The sequence below is a fragment of the Malus domestica genome, chromosome 11 (assembly GCF_042453785.1).
Source record: "Malus domestica chromosome 11, GDT2T_hap1".
NCBI classification, from domain to species: domain Eukaryota; kingdom Viridiplantae; phylum Streptophyta; class Magnoliopsida; order Rosales; family Rosaceae; genus Malus; species Malus domestica.
The window spans coordinates 1358900-1376981 of record NC_091671.1 but is presented as its reverse complement, the minus strand read 5'-3'; the positions used below and the strand labels follow the sequence as shown (position 1 = coordinate 1376981).

Below are 18082 nucleotides of genomic sequence, written 5' to 3'. Positions count from 1 at the left end.
TAGAGTTTATGCGGAAGGATTTGTCTTTGATGAAAAGTTTTCTATTTTTAGAGTTTAATTTTTTAATAATTTTAATTCAATGTAGATACCTATCCAAAATAATATGAATGACTCACTATTAACTCGGTTTTTTTTACCATAATCATTATGTAGGAGAGGCGGCCACTCACTATCTGTTAGTTCATCAAAAAAATTGATTGCATCTAAAAAATTGTCCAAGTGATTAAAACTGTTTCTACTTTCTATTCAAAGCACTTTTATCAAACAACCATTTTAAAGTACTCTTCCAAAAGCACGAGCCCAAAGTCAAGGTAAACCTTCTAATACGTTGCAACCCATGATTACATATATGGCGTGGTTGCGAAACCGTACCGGAATGGGAAGAAATGGAATTGCACTTTTCTCAAAAGCTTAAGCTTTTGAGGAATCAGAAAATAGGTGAGTCAAGGTTCACCTAAAATTAGTAATTAAATGTCTAAATTATTCTTAATTGAATTACTTAGATGATATGATATTTGGACTCTGATGTGAAAGCTCCATCCGAATAAATTTTTCTACTTGAAATATGAACATTTATCGTTGCATTTGAGTTCAAGATTCGATTATCCTCTTCTTCACAATTGCTTCTATCCAAAAAGGAAAACAAAATTGTAATCTGAACGCATTTGGCCACTTTGAAGTCAGTGTAAGTGACTCTTTGAAGTCTTTTGTTTGCTGTTTACTCCTAAAGCCTAAAGTCAAACCAAACCACTTCAAATACATATATACATAAAAGATCTTTACACGATTGAAGATATTGGGAAATAGCAGACAAAACCACATTACATAAAAGATATGTACACGATTCAAAACTAAAATATGTTTTCGCTCTTCCAAAAAGCACGACGCCAAAGTCAATGTAAACCTTCTAATACGTTGCTGCCAAGTTGCCAACCCGTGATTAGACCCTCCATTAGTGACGTCCCGTGTTCTGCAGGTTTGTTTCTTTTCTATATAAGTGGAAAGCAAGGACTTCAAAATCAAACATCGCTCACAAGAATTCAAACCATCACCTAATTACCTTCTTCCCTTTGTTAATTTCTACCTCCTTTGCTCCAAACAAAGGAGTGTATATATACCCCCGAAACGATGTGAGCAATATAATTCCAGTGCAGACATAGCGAAAAAGATCATGCCGGAAGCTAGTCACGTAATACCTTATGGAGTCCTCTTCCTGTTTTTTTTGTTGTCTACTTTCATTTGTACAAACCATGCTTGCAAGGAGGCAGATCACAACTCTCTTTTGTCATCTTTTGATATATCTTCTTATCGCTTAAATTGGTCTTCCAGTGATTGTTGTCACTGGGAAGGCATCGCTTGTGATGCCGGTGGTAGGGTAACACATGTTTCGTTGCCCTCTAACCGGCTCCAAGGAAGCATTTCTCGCTCTCTTGGAAGCCTCACGCATCTTTCGCACCTCAATCTCTCCCACAATTTGCTTTCCGGTCCTCTGGAAGCTGGACTCTTCTTGTCCTCGAGTCGCCTTGAAATCCTTGATTTGAGCTATAACATTCTGTCCGGAAAATTACCTTTGTTTCTATCATCTAGTTACATTCAAATAGTGGATTTGTCGAACAATCAATTCAATGCTACAATTCCTTCTTCATTCCTCCAGCATGCCTGGAATTTAAGCAGTTTGAATGTCAGCAAAAATCATTTGACAGGCCAAATACCTTCCTCTCTCTGTATTCGTTCCTCTTCGATTAGAGTCTTGGATTTCTCCAACAACGATTTCAATGGTTCAATTCCTCTCGGACTAGGAAATTGTTTGAAATTGGAAACCTTTCGTGCGGGCTTCAATACTCTCTCTGGAACTCTTCCTAGTGATCTCTACAAAGCTCAGGCTCTTCATGAAATTTCGTTACCTTCCAATCTGCTTTTTGGTCACATTAGTGACAACATTGTCAACCTCACCAGCCTCACAATCCTAGAGATCTACTACAATCATTTGAGTGGCACACTTCCTCTCCACATCGGGAAGCTCTCCAAATTAAAACTCATGCTCCTTCATCTCAACAATCTTGAAGGTCATCTGCCCCCATCTTTGATGAATTGCACTAACCTTATCGAACTCAATCTTGGATTCAACCATTTTGATGGAAATATCTCGGAGCTAAATTTTTCCCAACTTGATCAACTTATCAAACTTGATCTCGTGAGTAATCACTTCGCTGGCGCCATGCCAAAAAGCCTTTACTCATGCAAGCATCTGAAAGCAATTCGCCTGAGCGGTAATGATCTAGAGGGACAAATACAACCCGAGATTGTTTCGTTGAAATACCTATCATTCCTCTCGCTTGGTAAAAACAGACTCACCAATGTCACCGGCGCTATACATATATTGATGCGTTTGGAAAGTCTCAGGATGGTCTTACTTTCACATAGTTTTCTAGGTGAAGAACTGCCGGATGGTGATGCAATGATTGGTTCTGGGTTTCAAAATCTCCGCCTTTTTAGCTTATCGGACTGCCAACTTAAGGGTCATATTCCGGTGTGGATGTCAAAGCTCAAGAAACTCAGAGTCCTTTGTTTGTCTTCTAACAGACTCACAGGCTCAATACCTCCTTGGTTGGGAAGTCTTCCTAGTCTTTTCGTCATAAGCTTGGACAACAACTTGCTTTCGGGGGGACTTCCAAAGGAGCTTTTCTCACTTCAAGCTCTTGTATTTGAGAAGCCTTCCGCTCAAACGGATAGTGGTGATGTCGAACTACCTATCTATGCGCGTCCCCAGAATGGATCTGTCTCATCTCTGCAGTACAACTATCTGTCCAACCTGCCGCCAACTATTGGCTTCCGAAATAACAGTCTAAGTGGCAACATTCCCATTGAGATAGGGCGGTTGCAAAACCTTTACGAGCTGGATCTCAGCATCAACAACATCGTTGGCAGCATTCCGGACCAGGTATCTAAGCTCACAAACTTGGAGAGATTAGACCTCTCAAGAAACCATCTATCGGGCGGAATCCCAGCTTCACTATCAAGCCTTCATTTCTTGGCTTCACTTAGTGTTGCATACAATAACCTCCAAGGACGAGTACCGTCAGGCACACAACTCCAAGGCTTTGATGCCACTGCCTATGAGGGCAACTCGGGACTTTGCGGTTCCCCACTTCCAAACAAATGCCAACAAATGAATACAAGTGATAATGCAACTAAGAACATGGAAGATAAACATGACAATGGGAGCGAAATTCCATGGCTTCATATTTCAGTGGCTCTTGGTTTCATTGTCGGATTTTGGGGAGTTTGTGGCCCTCTAGTTTTCAGCACGTCATGGCGATATGCGTATTTTCAATTTCTCTCCAATGTTAAAGATCGCTTCGTGTGCTGATCAAGTGTAATTTTTTTCGTGAGAAATAAAGGACTTATTAATAATTTAAAAGGTGATAGGCGCTCAGCAAGGGCCTAACACATATGTGTCTAGGCAGTTTTTTTTTATTTTAATTAAATTTATTATGTAACATATAAATAAATGTCTACTCTACGTAAAAATAAATATACTCGTATTGAGATACATAAATTGCAAAATAAAATGACATATAGATTATAATGTATTAGAACATATTGAAAACATGTTGAACAATCATGTAACGAGTGTCTCAACAAGTCTTTTAAAATTTATAGAAAAAAATAAAAAGAAAAATGAAAGTGATTTATTTTATTTCTAAATGAGGGTCGCGGGTTAGAGGGTGTCTGGACAAGTCTAGGCACCATGCACCCTTTCTTAATTTTCGAATGCTTAGGATTAATCAGGACAGTGTCCAGCTGCTTAGCACCTACACGAGAATTTTTGGAATAGTGCTTATTAACCACATTGCTGCTGCATACAAGAAATCTAACAACTGAGTAAAACAGAAGGGGAATTAAAGTCGTAGGGATGGCTAAACATGCATCCAACTTTCCTAACTAAATTCATACGCAAATGCCTTGGAATTTCGTCAGGATAGAATACTGAAACTTTTGAGCAGAAGCACTTGTAAATTCACTTGCAGGTTGCGATTTATTTTCTCAAGAATTTAACCATTCTTGTTGGAAAATGATGCTCGCCGGATTCTTTTCCTAGGGATCATAGGAATCCCGTGATCCGGACCATCCATCGTACATCGTACCGATCAGAAATCATTTTAAATTTTAAAATTAAATATAAATAGTACTTAACGAAAACTGACAGCATTATGTACGATGGACGGTCTCGTTCCTTTTCCATTCTTGTTGACCGAGTTTCCTGTAATCTACCTTATAATTTTGCCTAGCTCCGTCATTGTAATCCTCCGGATATCATTATTTATTTATTTATTATTATTACTATTTTATTTAAGGAAAACTAATGAAAATGGCTTGAAAACTTTGAGTTTTAATGATAAGGACAAAATAAAGGGTAAAGTGAATAGTACCAGGATTGATTTTTTAGTGTAAAAATGTGGTTTTTCGTTAAAGTGAACAGTACCGGGTGCTTTTCGTTAAAGTTCCCTTTTATTTATTAATGCCATTGACTTCTCCTTTTCATGGGCAGTGATGAAATAATTGGAATCTTTTAAGGCCCAATTAGGTTTGGGCTTGGTTTAGGCTGAAAGTTTTTAAGTATTGGACCAAAAATAAAGTTGTAGAGAAAGCCTGAATTTTTTTATTTTTTATTTTTTTGTGAACAAACGATATTATCTACACTAAAAATAGAGGTGGGCTCAGCCTCATAATGGGTTAGTAGACTTCTCGCTTACAAATGAAGAGGAATATCACTTGACCGTAACACTAAGCGGCAACAAACTTGAATTTTTAACATCTTTTTCATGTAGCGATTTTCTTGCCAAACTATCAACCATCATCCGAAGACATGTATGAACAACTCTTATTCTTGATAATATAACATATTAGACAAATTTATACAAAAGTAAAAGTAGTAGAAGTAGTGTTTCAAATTTGGGTATCGGGAGAAATATCGATATGTAAATTTGTGGGAATATCAATGCATATATCAATATCAGTTGCGTTCAATATCAATATCCGACCATTTGGCAAGGAAATTGTTAATGTTATATGATTTGTATTATCTTTCTATGTCTTTTTTCTTTTAAATAATAGCATTACTGGATTAAATTGTTATATGTTAAGAGAGAAGAAGATCGAACTTGCACGAGAGTGCATGAGTATTATTATTTTCCGTCATATTGCAGCATCATTTGCATTTGCATTTGTATTATCTTTCTCAATATATTTATTTTGTATTATCTTAATTTCTTCCTTTGCTTTCAGGTGTTTTGGACCCCGCTTATTTCTTATTGCAATTACACAAAAGTCCTCAATAACGGGTGTTAATGGGTGGTTAACGAGTTTTGCGGGTTCACCCAAAATGACCCGTTATGTAATGGGTGATTAACGGGTTGACCCGTTAACCACCTGACCTGTTTATCACCCATCCGAATACTAATTTTAATTGGTCGGGTTGAAAATGCCAGGTCTAGTTTTTAGGTGTTTTGGACCCAGCTTATTTCCTATTGCAACAAAAAAGCCCACTCTAAACAAACAAGAACAATATTGAAACTAGAACAAAAAAGGTCCTCACTAATGATGCTACTCATCAGGATCTGTATATGCAAAATCAGATACCCCAAAACATTCTACAAGTTCACAGCACATCTATCTCTGTCTCTCCCTATCCCTCTCTAGTAATTCTTTTGACCGCTCTTGGGTAAAAAGGTTAAAAAAGGACTGTAAAAACCTTTCATTAGCAACAAAACAAGACCAGAAATTAACCCAAACCATGCCAAAAATAATTTACAGCTACAACAATGGCCGCATTCACCTCCTTGTACGCTTTCTCCGCCTCCCTGCACTCCCCACCTGATCAGCCTCCCCATTCTCTCTCCCTCTCTTCCTACTCCCCGCTTCTGCCGCCACAGTCTCCGGCCTCTTCGGTGGCCTCCCGACCCCTCTCCTTTTCCTCCCATTGTTCTCCTCTCCTGACACCTTCTTCCCCCTCCCCTCCCTCCCCCGCTTCCTGTTGAACTCCGCGTCACCCTCTCATTCCTCTCAACCTCCGGCTTCTTCCTACCCCTTGTCGTCGGCTTCTTCTTCTTCTTCTTCTTCTCGTCCCCGCTCTCATCGCTATCATCCTCAGAACCATCCGATGTCTCCTTCTTCACTTCAGTGCTCGGTGAGTTCTGCTTCATTCGCTTCAAGAACCTCGCTGCGCCTTGCTTCTTCCTCCTGTTTTCTTTCTTCTCCTTCTCCGCTTCCAACGCGTCTAAACCGTCATGCGAACGGAGTTCATTGACGCCATACTCGTGCGGCTTCGTCGGCTTCGCTGCACTCCTGCCCCTCGTGCTTGTCCCTCTCCGCCCGCCTCTTTCTTGTGTCCTCCTCCTCCTAATCCCCTTGTCCTCAACCTTCACAGATGCAGCACCATCCGTCTTCTTCTCATTCGCCACCTTTGCTTTCTCACCGCCTTCTGATAGTGCATTGACAGAACCACGCTTTCCACAAACAACAATGGAAGACTTGGTGGGTTTCTCGGAGACATCGGGCTCGATCTTGGGAGCTTTGGTTTTGATCTTGGGCACGTTAGATGTTACTGTTCTGGTCGCGGGTTGTGGGTTCGGGAGCTGGTCGTTCATTTCCTTTAGCACAATGGAGCGGAGCTCTCGAGCTGCGTTGTGCTCCGGAGAGTTATTGCGGAAGACGATGGCGTTGTTGAATAGGAGGAGGAGGTCGCGGAAGAACATGTGGATGCAATCCTCTGTGTAGATGCAATCCTTGACCTCCAGTCCAATTGATAGAGCGGTTTTCTCCCTGTAAATTAACATTGCTAAGCTGTCCAAATTACAACTCCTGTTCCTTCAATTCAACAGTCTAAAAGGCTCTCTGCCCCCATCTTTGATGAACTGCACAAACCTTATCAAACTGAATCGCGGTATCAACCTTTTCAAAGGAAGCATCTCCACACTTAACTTCTCCAATCTTACTGAGCAAACCAATACTTGATCTTGGTCATAACTCTACTTCACCGGTTTCTTGCCAACTAGTCTCTGCTCATGCAAGTCCCTAAAAGCAATTCAAGTGAGCAAAAACAATCTAGAGGGACAGATACAGCCCGAGATTCTTTCACTCGAATCCTTGTCCTTCCTCTCTCTCAGCTCCAGCCGATTGACAAATATCACAGGGGCAATGAAGATACTAATGGTGCTGCAAAAGTCTCAAGGTACTCCTCCTTTCGACAAGTTTTTATCTGGGAGAGAAAATTCCAAGTGATGAAGCAATGGCTAATTTCAATGCGTTCCAAAATCTTCAAATGCTGGATTTGAGTAGCTGTGAGCTCAACGGTGAAATACCTCAATGATTATCGAAGCTCAGGAAGCTAGGGGTCTTGATGTTGAGTTTTAACAGGATCACCCAGTCGATTCCTAGTTGGTTGGGGGCTCTTCCGAGGCTCCTTGTTTTAGCATCAGGAGGCAATCGAATTTCGGGTGAATTTCCAAAGGAACTCTGTACACTTCCCATGTTGTTATCCGAAGAAACTGCTCCTCAAGTAGACGGTGATGTTCTCGAACTGCCTATCTACATCTCGACCAACGCAACGTTCTGCAGTACAAGTTGTCTTACTTTCCTCACGTGATCGACGTGAAGGACAACAGCATTAGTGGGAAAATTTCCAACAGTGGCCAGCTTCAGCTCCTACAAATGCTGCAGCTGTTTGGGTTGAAAGTCGGAAGTTGTTGAACGAATCCCAACACGAGCAGAAGCCGAAAATCAGAGAGCTGCAGCTTTCGCAAGAGGAGGGCGGTTCAGGAAATGAGTTACAGTGGCACCTAATCCTGCATATTGGCCATTGTTGGAAACATGAAAAAAACACGCAAAAGAAAACGGTTCAGGAATTTCATCAAACAGTTCATGTGCAATCTCTTTTCAGAAAGTTTAAATGAAGACTGAAAAGACAGGTTGAATCGTTAAAAATCGATGTACTGTGATTCGTATCGATTTGAATAAAGCATCTTACCCAAGAAAAAAAAAACAAAACGAAATGCTCAATTAATTTCCTTTGATCATGACTTAAGTAAACCGTCGAGTCCAATCTGCTGAGAAGAACAAAATCAACTTCGATAAGTCGGCAAGTCAATGTCCAAAATTTCAAGCATTCTTTGTGATGATGTTTATACTTTGCAATTTCGAAGTCAAGACACAGTAAAAAAAAATATAGTAGTGAAATAGGTCACGCATGGTAAATTTATCCTACTATATATTAAGTAATTATTGCGCTTAATTGTATTATTCATTTTTATACAAGCGATATTTAAAGAGAAAAAATCAAGAACATAACCTTACACACTGTTAAATGATGAAGAATTCACTGATAAATAAACTAATTAATGATCATCTCACTTCTACTTATTCTTAACAATATAATTATTTATATGTTAGTTCATAACAATCAATAAAATTTCCTTAACTTGATTGCATCTAAAAAATTGTCCAAGTGATTAAAACTGTTTCTACTTTCTCTTCAAGGCACTTTTATCAAACAACCATTTTAAAGTGCTTTAAACTCTTCCAAAAGCACGAGTCCAAAGTCAATGTAAACCTTCTAATACGTTGCCAACGCATGATTAGACCGGATTTGGATTCTCTCCTGAGCTAATGGAGAGGATCCTCCTAACCAAGTATTGTAGACCTTTGGATTTTTATCCAACGGCTACAAAAAAGGAGATCATTTTAAAGTTATAATAATTATAGCCGTTTGATGAAAATCCAACGGCCCATAACACTTGGTCAGGAGCATCCTCTCCATTAGCTCAGGAGAGGATCCAAATCCAATTAGACCCTCCATTAGTGACGTTCCATTTCAGTTATATATGGCGTGATTACGAAACCGGACCGGAATGGGAAGGCACTTTTCTCAAAGCTTTTACCAAGCTTTTGAGGAATCAGAAAATAGATGAGTCAAGGTTCACCTAAAATTAGTAATTAAATTTCTAAATTATTCATAATTGGATTACTTAGATGGAGATGATATTTGGACTCCGGGATGAAAGCTCCATCCGAACAAACTTTTCTACTTAAAATACCTACTCATTTTTTACTTATAAGCTCAAATGATTAAGAACATTTACCATTGCACTTGAGTCCGAGATTTGATTATCCTCTTCTTCACTATTGCTTCTATCCAAAAAGGAAAGAAAAAAATTTTAATCGGAACGCATTTGGCCACTTTGAAGTCAGTGTAAGTGACTCTTTGAAGTCTTTTGTTTGCTGTTTACTCCTGAAGCCTAAAGTCAAACCAAACCACTTCAAATCCATAGACTAATACATAAAAGATCTTTACACGATTGAAGATATTGGGAAATAGCAGACAAAACCACATTACATACATACATAGTACATATACATATACATATATATATATATAGGTCCTTTATCCAAAGCGATGCCTATTTTTGGGTGAAAATAGGACTAGTTGTAGGGTCCACTTTCCGTCGAACTTTAACGATTTGAATCGTTTATTTTGTAGTCTTGATTCGTAGATCATCCTTGCAAGAATTCAATTTAATCCTAAATTATTTGCCTATTCAATTATCATGAAGAAATTTCATTGTTTCTTATATAACAAAATGTTCGTCAATTTTTTTGAACTCAATTAGATGTCTCAAATATTTCCGATTAAGCTAATATTTTGCAAAGATGATCTATAAGGTCCAACTTGAAAAATAAACGGTTCGAAGCGTTAAAGTTCGATGTGTTGTGGGTCCCACAACTAATTTCTATTATCAAAAAATGAAAATTCATTCCCATAAAGGCCTTCTATGCGTCTACACACACACACACATACATACTCTCGTACTCATGTACATTCGATTATTAAGGAAAAACCCTTTCTACATTAACTATATAATTATTCATCTATTAGTTCATAACTCTCTTTTTTAGTCATCAGTATATAATTAAGGTATTGTCGTTACTAAAACAATTAATCATTTATCGTGTCAAATCTCAAAAAACTGATCTTTCAAAAAATAATTCCAAACAATCATTTTCAAAACTAAAATTTGTTTTGGCTCTTCCAAAAAGCACGACGCCAAAGTCAATGTAAACCTTCAAATACGTTGCTGCCAAGTTGCCAACCCGTGATTAGACCCTCCATTAGTGACGTCCCGTGTTCTGCAGGTTTGTTTCTTTTCTATATAAGTGGAAAGCAAAGACTTCAAAACTCAAACATCGCTCACAAGAATTCAAACCATCACCTAATTACCTTCTTCCCTTTGTTAATTCCAGTGCAGACATGGCGAAAAAGATCATGCCAAGAGCTAGTCGTGTAATACCTTACGGAGTCCTCTTCCTCTTTTTTTTGTTGTTTACTTTCATTTCTACAAACCATGCTTGCAAGGAGGCAGATCACAACTCTCTTTTGTCATCTTTTGATATATCTTCTTCTCGCTTAAATTGGTCTTCCAGTGATTGTTGTCACTGGGAAGGCATCGCTTGTGATGCTGATGGTAGGGTAACACATGTTTCGTTGCCCTCTAACCGGCTCCAAGGAAGCATTTCTCGCTCTCTTGGAAGCCTCACGCATCTTTCGCACCTCAATCTCTCCCACAATTTGCTTTCCGGTCCTCTGGAAGCTGGACTCTTCTTGTCCTCGAGTCGCCTTGAAATCCTTGATTTGAGCTATAACCTTCTCTCCGGAAAATTACCTTTGTTTCTATCATCTAGTTACATTCAAATAGTGGATTTGTCGAACAATCAATTCAATGCTACAATTCCTTCTTCATTCCTCCAGCATGCCTCGAATTTGAGCAGTTTGAATGTCAGCAAAAATCATTTTACAGGCCAAATACCTTCCTCTTTCTGTCTTCGTTCTTCTTCGATTAGAGTCTTGGATTTCTCCAACAACGATTTTAATGGTTCAATTCCTCTCGGACTAGGAAACTGTTCGAAATTGGAAACCTTTCGTGCGGGCTTCAATACTCTCTCTGGAACTCTTCCTAGTGATCTCTACAAAGCTCAGGCTCTTCATGAAATTTCGTTACCTTCCAATCAGCTTTTTGGTCACATTAGTGACAACATTGTCAACCTCACCAGCCTCACAATCCTAGAGATCTACTACAATCATTTGAGTGGCGCACTTCCTCTCCACATCGGGAAGCTCTCCAAATTAAAACTCATGCTCTTTCATCTCAACAATCTTGAAGGTCCTCTGCCCCCATCTCTGATGAATTGCACTAACCTTATCGAACTCAATCTTGGATTCAACCGTTTGGATGGAAATATCTCGGAGCTAAATTTTTCCAAACTTGATCAACTTATCAAACTTGATCTCGTGAGTAATCACTTCTCCGGCGCCATGCCAAAAAGCCTTTACTCATGCAAGTATCTGAAAGCAGTTCGTCTGGGCGGTAATGATCTAGAGGGACAAATACAACCCGAGATTGTTTCGTTGAAATACCTATCCTTCCTCTCGCTTGGTAAAAACAGACTCACCAATGTCACCGGCGCTATACATATATTGATGCGTTTGGAAAGTCTCAGGGTGGTCGTGCTTTCAGAAAGTTTTCTAGGTGAAGAACTGCCGGATGGTGATGCAATGATTGGGTCTGGGTTTCAAAATCTCCACCTTTTTGCCTTATCGAACTGCCAACTTGAAGGTCGTATTCCGGTGTGGATGTCAAGGCTCAAGAAACTCAAAGTCCTTGATTTGTCTTCTAATAGACTCACAGGCTCAATACCTCCTTGGTTGGGAAGTCTTCCTAGTCTTTTCTTCATAAACTTGGCATACAACTCACTTTCGGGGGGAATTCCAAAGGAGCTTTTCTCACTACAAGCTCTTGTATCCGGGAAGCCTTCCGCTCAGACAGATAGTGGTGATGTCGAACTACCTATCTACGCAAGTCCCCAGAATAAATCTGTCGCATCTCTGCAGTACAACTACCTGTCCAACTTGCCGCCATGTATTAGATTCCGAAATAACAGTCTAAGTGGCAACATTCCCATTGAGATAGGCCGGTTGCAAAACCTTCACCAGCTGGATCTCAGCACCAACAACATCGTTGGCAGCATTCCGGACCAGGTATCTAAGCTCACAAACTTGGAGAAATTAGACCTCTCAAGAAACCATCTGTCGGGTGGAATCCCAGCTTCACTATCAAGTCTTCATTTCTTGAGTTCATTTAGCGTTGCACACAATAACCTCCAAGGACAAGTACCGTTAGGCACACAGCTCCAAGGCTTTGATGCCACTGCCTATGAGGGCAACCCGGGACTTTGCGGTTCCCCGCTTCCAAACAAATGCCAACAAATGAATACAAGTGATAATGCAACTAAGAACATGGAAGATGAACATGACAATGGGTACGAAATTCCATGGCTTCATATTTCAGTGGTTCTTGGTTTCATTGTAGGATTTTGGGGAGTTTGTGGCCCTCTAGCTTTCAGCACGTCATGGAGATATGCGTATTTTCAATTTCTCTCCAATGTTAAAGATCGCTTTGTGTGTTGATCAAGTGTAATTTTTACTGTGAGAAATAAAGGACTTATTAATAATTTAAAATGTGATAGGCGCTAGTCGGGCCCTTAGCAAGGGCCTAATGCATAGGCATCTAGGCAGTTTTTTTATTTTAATTAAATTTATTATGTAACATATAAATAAATGTCTACTCTACATAAAAATAAATATATTTGCAAAATAAAATGACATATAGATTATAAAGTATTAGAACATATTGAAAACATAATGAACAATCATGTATTCAACAAGTCTTTAAAATTTATCGAAAAAAATAAAAAGCAAAATGAAAATGATATATTTTTTGTCTAAGTGAGAGTCACAGGTTAGAGGGTGTCTGGACAAGTCTAGGCACCAGGCACTCTTTCTTAATTTTCGAATGCTTAGGATTAATCGGAGCGGTATCCAACTGCTTAGCATCTCCGCCAGAATTTTTAGAATAGTGCTTATTAACCACATTGCTGCTGCATACAAGAAATCTAACAACTGAGTAAAACAGAAAGGGGATTAAAGTCGTAGGGATGGCTAAACATGCATCCAACTTTCCTAACTAAATTCATACGCAAATGCCTTGGAATTTCGTCAGGATAGAATACTGAAACTTTTGAGCAGAAGCACTTGGAAATTCACTTGCAGGCTGCGATTTATTTTCTCAAGAATTTAACCATTCTTGTTGACCAAGTTTTCTGTAATCTACCTTATAATTTTGCCTAGCTCCGTCACTGTAATCCTCCGGATATCATTGTTTTTTTATTAATTATTATTACTATTTTATTTATTAATGCCATTGACTTCTCTTTTTCATGGGCAGTGATGAAATAATTGGAATCTTTTAAGGACTAATTAGGTTTGGGATTGGTTTAGGCTGGAAGTTATAAAGTATTGGACCAAAAATAAAGTAGTAGAACAAGCCTGATTTTTTTTTTTTGTGAACAAACGATATTATCTACCCTAAGTGGATGTGGATTCAACCTTACAATGGGATAGCAGACCTCTCACTTACAAGTGAAGAGAAATACCACTTGACTGTAATACTAAGTGACAACAAACCTGAATTTTTAACATTTTTTCATGTAACGGTTTTCTTGCCAAACTATCAACCATCATCCAAAGACATGTATGAACAACTCTTATTCTTGATAACATAATATATCAGACAAATTTATATGAAAGTAAAAATAGTAGAAGCAATGTTTCAAATATCGGTATCGGGACAAATGTCGATATGTAAATTTGCAGGAATATCAATGCATCTATCGATATAAGTTGCGTTCAATATCAATATCCAACCATTTGGCAAGGAAATTGTTAATATTATATGATTTGTGTTATCCTTCTATGTTTTTTTTTACAAACGATTACTGGATTAAATTGTTAAATGTTAAGAGAGAAGAAGATCGAATATGCACGAGAGTGCATGAGTATTATTGTTTTCCATCACTTTGCAGTAATGCGTCATTTGCATTTGTATTATCTTTCTCAGTATATTTCTTTACTATTATCTTAATTTCTTCCTTTGTTTTCGGATGTTTTGGACCCAGCTTATTTCCTATTGCACCAAAAAAGCCCACACTAAAAAAAACAAGAACAATATTGAAACTAGAACGAAAAAGGTCCTCACTGATGATGCTACTCATCAGCATCTGTATATGCAAAAAGAGATGCCCCAAAACATTCTACAAGTTCACATCACATCTATCTCTGTCTCTCCCTATCCCTCTCTAGTAATTCTTTTGACCGCACTTGGGTAAAAAGGTATAAAAAAAAAAGACTGTAAAAACCTAGCAATAGCAACGAAACAAGACCAGAAATTAACCCAAACCATGCCAAAAATAATTTACAGCTTACAACAATGGCCGCATTCACCTCCTTGTACGCTTTCTCCGCCTCCCTGCACTCCCCACCTGATCAGCCTCCCCATTCTCTCTCCCTCTCTTCCTACTCCCCGCTTCTGCTGCCGCAGTCTCCGGCCTCTTCGGTGGCCTCCCGACCCCTCTCCTTCCCCTCCCATTGCTCTCCTGATACCTTCTTCCCCCTCCCCTCCCTCCCCCGCTTCCCGTTGAGCTCCGCGTTGTTGCGCCTTGGCCCGTTCATTAGTGCGGAAACGAGATTCAGATTACAACCACACCCAAAATCACACTCAGTTGAACAGAATAAAATTACAAGAAATAAAGACACCGAGAAATTTACGAGGTTCGGCAAAAATCCTGCCTACGTCCCCGGAGAGATATTGCTCTTCACTATGAGAATAACAGTACAAGTACACATGAGTTAAATCGACATAACCCAATCCCAAATCCCTTGTACACCCACTCATAGAATTTTCCCAAGAGCCTCACTCTACCCCAAAAGTTTCTCACTCTCACTCTATTTTCTTTTCCCTCTATGTTTTTCGGATGCTCTCTCTCTCCATTTCTCCACTTCGGCTCTTTGCAATTAAATGGACAGAAAAGTGAGTCAACTTCTCCTTTTTTTCATAGACACAATGATGATCCATCATGCTACCTTTTCTCTCACTCATGCCCATGCTTTCCCATGGGAGAGCCGAATGCTCTCCCCCTTTGGATGCTCTCTGATACCCTCACACTCCCTCGGCAAACACTCTCAATATAATGCAAAGGCATCATCATTAAAGCCAAGCCATCATCATTATGTCTTGCATCATCATTAAAGCAAAAGACAAACATCATCATTAAAGCAAAAGCAAGCATCATCATTATGTTTTTACTCATGATGATGTCCACCAAACTTTTGCTTTTACTTTGTCTGCAACTTTCATGCAACCCACACCATGTGATATTTCCACCGAAAGCAAACACAGATCACTTCATTGTTGTTAACACTTGACTCATATTTACTCGCAAATGTATGAGCCAAACACAACAATCTCCACCTTGGCGAATTCACCATGCAAAAATCCTTGCACCCATCACCAAAGTCCATTGGCCTTACGTACCAGCATGCACACTCTGAATCAACCTCTTTAGTCATGTTCCGATTCAGTCACTGCCAATGCATGTGCAACTGCTGCAAGCTAAAAATCACAATTTAGCTTCAGACATGATCTCGACACATCCTCGTCTCCTTCAACAGGTTTTCCTCCTCTTCATTGTCTGCAACCTGGAAACTTGTCAGCGCGCCCGTTTCCAGCAACAACCCATCGAGCCAGACAAAATTCCCACACTTCCTCCTACCTCAAGACCATCTCATCACCTGTGAATCCCATATCTCCACCTGCTGCAAAACCCCTACAACACTTGAGATTAAACATCACCAAGAGAAGTGTTGCTTCGAGTACCTAGAGGACATACTCAAAGTCTTCCGCCACAAACTTGCTACAACCCTCTCATTCCTCTCAACCTCCGGCTTCTTCCTACCCCTCGTCGTCAGCTTCTTCTTCTTCTTCTTGTCCTCGCTCTCCCCGCAATCATCCTCAGAACCATCCGATGTCTCCTTCTTCACCTCAGTGCTCAGCGAGTTCTGCTTCATTCACTTCAAGAACCTCGCTGCGCCTTGCTTCTTCCTCCTGTTTTCTTTCTTCTCCTTCTCCGCTTCCAACGCCTCTAAACCGTCATGTGAACTGAGTTCATTGACGCCATACTCCACACTTAACTTCTCCAATCTTACTAAACAAACCAATACTTGATCTTGGTCATAACTCTACTTCACCTGTTTCTTGCCAACTAGTCTCTGCTCATGCAAGTCCCTAAAAGCAATTCGAGTGAGCAAAAACAATCTAGAGGGACACATACAGCCCGAGATTCTTTCACTCGAATCCTTGTCCTTCCTCTCTCTCAGCTACAGCCGATTGACAAACATCACAGGGGCAATGAAGATACTAATGGTGCTGCCAAAATCTCCAGGTACTCCTCCTTTCGACAAGTTTTTATCTAGGAGAGAAAATTCCAAGTGATGAAGCAATGGCTAATTCCAATGGCTTCCAAAATCTTCAAATGCTGGATATGAGTAGCTGTGAACTCAACGGTGAAATACCTCAATGATTATCAAAGCTCAGGAAGCTAGGGTTCTTGATTTTGAGTTTTAACAGAATCACCCAATCGATTCCTAGTTGGTTGGGGGCTCTTCCGAGGCTCCTTGTTTTAGCATTAGGAGGCAATCGAATGTCAGGTGAATTTCCAAAGGAACTCTGTACAATTCCCATGTTGTTATCCGAAGAAACTGCTCCTCAAGTAGACGGTGATGTTCTCGAACTGCCTATCTACATCTCGACCAACGCAATGTTTCTGCAGTACAAGTTGTCTTACTTTCCTCACGTGATCGACGTGAAGGACAACAGCAATAATGGGAAAATTTCCAACAATGGCCGTTGTCTTACTTTCCTCCGGATATCATTGTTTTATTATTTATTAATGCCATTGACTTTTCTTTTTCATGGGCAGTGATGAAATAATTGGAATCTTTTAAGGCCTACTTCGGTTTGGGTTTGGTTTACCAGAAATTAACCCAAACCATGCCAAAAATAATTTACAGCTTACAACAATGGCCGCATTTACCTCCTTGTACGCTTTCTCCGCCTCCCTGCACTCCCCACCTGATCAGCCTCCCCATTCTCTCTCCCTCTCTTCCTACTCCCCGCTTCTGCCGCCGCAGTCTCCTGCCTCTTCGGTGGCCTCCCGACCCCTCTCCTTCCCCTCCCATTGCTCTCCTGACACCTTATTCCCCCTCCCCTCCCTCCCCCGCTTCCTGTTGAACTCCGCGTCACCCTCTCATTCCTCTCAACCTCCGGCTTCTTCCTACCCCTTGTCGTCGGCTTCTTCTTCTTCTTCTTCTTCTTCTCGTCCTCGCTCTCATCGCTATCGTCCTCAGAACCATCCGATGCGTCCTTCTTCACTTCAGTGCTCGGCGAGTTCTGCTTCATTCGCTTCAAGAACCTCGCTGCGCCTTGCTTCTTTCCCTTGTTTTCTTTCTTCTCCTTCTCCGCTTCCAACGCGTCTAAACCGTCATGCGAACTGAGTTCATTGACGCCATACTCGTGCGGCTTCGTCGGCTTCGCTGCACTCCTGCCCCTCGTGCTTGTCCCTCTCCGCCCACCTCTTTCTTGTGTCCTCTTCCTCCTAATCCCCTTGTCCTCAACCTTCACAGATGCAGCACCATCCGTCTTCTTCTCATTCGCCACCTTTGCTTTCTCACCGCCTTCTGATAGTGCATTGACAGAACCACGCTTTCCACAAACAACAATGGAAGACTTGGTGGGTTTCTCGGAGACATCGGGCTCGATCTTGGGAGCTTTGGTTTCGATCTTGGGCACTTTAGATGTTACTGTTCTGGTCGCGGGTTGTGGGTTCGGGAGCTGGTCGTTCATTTCCTTTAGCACAATGGAGCGGAGCTCTTGAGCTGCGTTGTGCTCCGGAGGGTTATTGCGGAAGAAGACGATGGCATTGTTGAATAGGAGGAGGAGGTCGCGGAAGAACATGGGGATGCAATCCTCTGTGTAGAGGCCTTTGTTAAGCTTGGATTGAATCACATGCAGGTCCATGTCTTGCCGAATCAAACTTTTGTACCTTTCTGATTCCTGCACAAAAATTGCGGGATTTC

At 40.4% G+C, this 18082-nt stretch overlaps 4 protein-coding genes across 4 annotated transcripts; 2 read left to right on the top strand and 2 right to left on the bottom strand.

The window, feature by feature from the left end:
• The first annotated feature begins 1171 nt into the window (after positions 1-1171).
• On the top strand, positions 1172-3370 carry LOC103447117 (receptor-like protein 3). The gene has a single exon (XM_008386293.4). The coding sequence runs from the start codon at positions 1172-1174 to the stop codon at positions 3368-3370; it is 2199 nt and encodes a 732-aa protein (XP_008384515.4).
• A 2237-nt stretch (positions 3371-5607) lies between these two features.
• Positions 5608-6839, bottom strand: LOC103447116 (uncharacterized). The gene is made up of 2 exons (XM_070807814.1): positions 5840-6839; positions 5608-5621 (listed from the first exon to the last, which is right to left on the bottom strand). Exons 1-2 carry the CDS (start codon positions 6837-6839, stop codon positions 5608-5610), a joined length of 1014 nt encoding a protein of 337 aa, XP_070663915.1.
• A 3467-nt stretch (positions 6840-10306) lies between these two features.
• LOC103425165 (receptor-like protein 3) lies at positions 10307-12520 on the top strand. The gene has a single exon (XM_008363239.3). The coding sequence runs from the start codon at positions 10307-10309 to the stop codon at positions 12518-12520; it is 2214 nt and encodes a 737-aa protein (XP_008361461.3).
• A 4516-nt stretch (positions 12521-17036) lies between these two features.
• On the bottom strand, positions 17037-18023 carry LOC103401571 (uncharacterized). Its single transcript, XM_008340288.3, has one exon. It carries the CDS (start codon positions 18021-18023, stop codon positions 17037-17039), a length of 987 nt encoding a protein of 328 aa, XP_008338510.2.
• Between the last annotated feature and the right edge of the window lie 59 nt (positions 18024-18082).

What these genes read in the sequence shown, in the direction of transcription:
- LOC103425165 (XM_008363239.3), top strand. Translation starts at nt 10,307, where the DNA reads ATGGCGAAAAAGATCATGCCAAGAGCTAGTCGTGTAATACCTTACGGA.
- LOC103447117 (XM_008386293.4), top strand. Translation starts at nt 1,172, where the DNA reads ATGCCGGAAGCTAGTCACGTAATACCTTATGGAGTCCTCTTCCTGTTT.
- LOC103447116 (XM_070807814.1), bottom strand. Translation starts at nt 6,839, where the DNA reads ATGTTAATTTACAGGGAGAAAACCGCTCTATCAATTGGACTGGAGGTC.
- LOC103401571 (XM_008340288.3), bottom strand. Translation starts at nt 18,023, where the DNA reads ATGGACCTGCATGTGATTCAATCCAAGCTTAACAAAGGCCTCTACACA.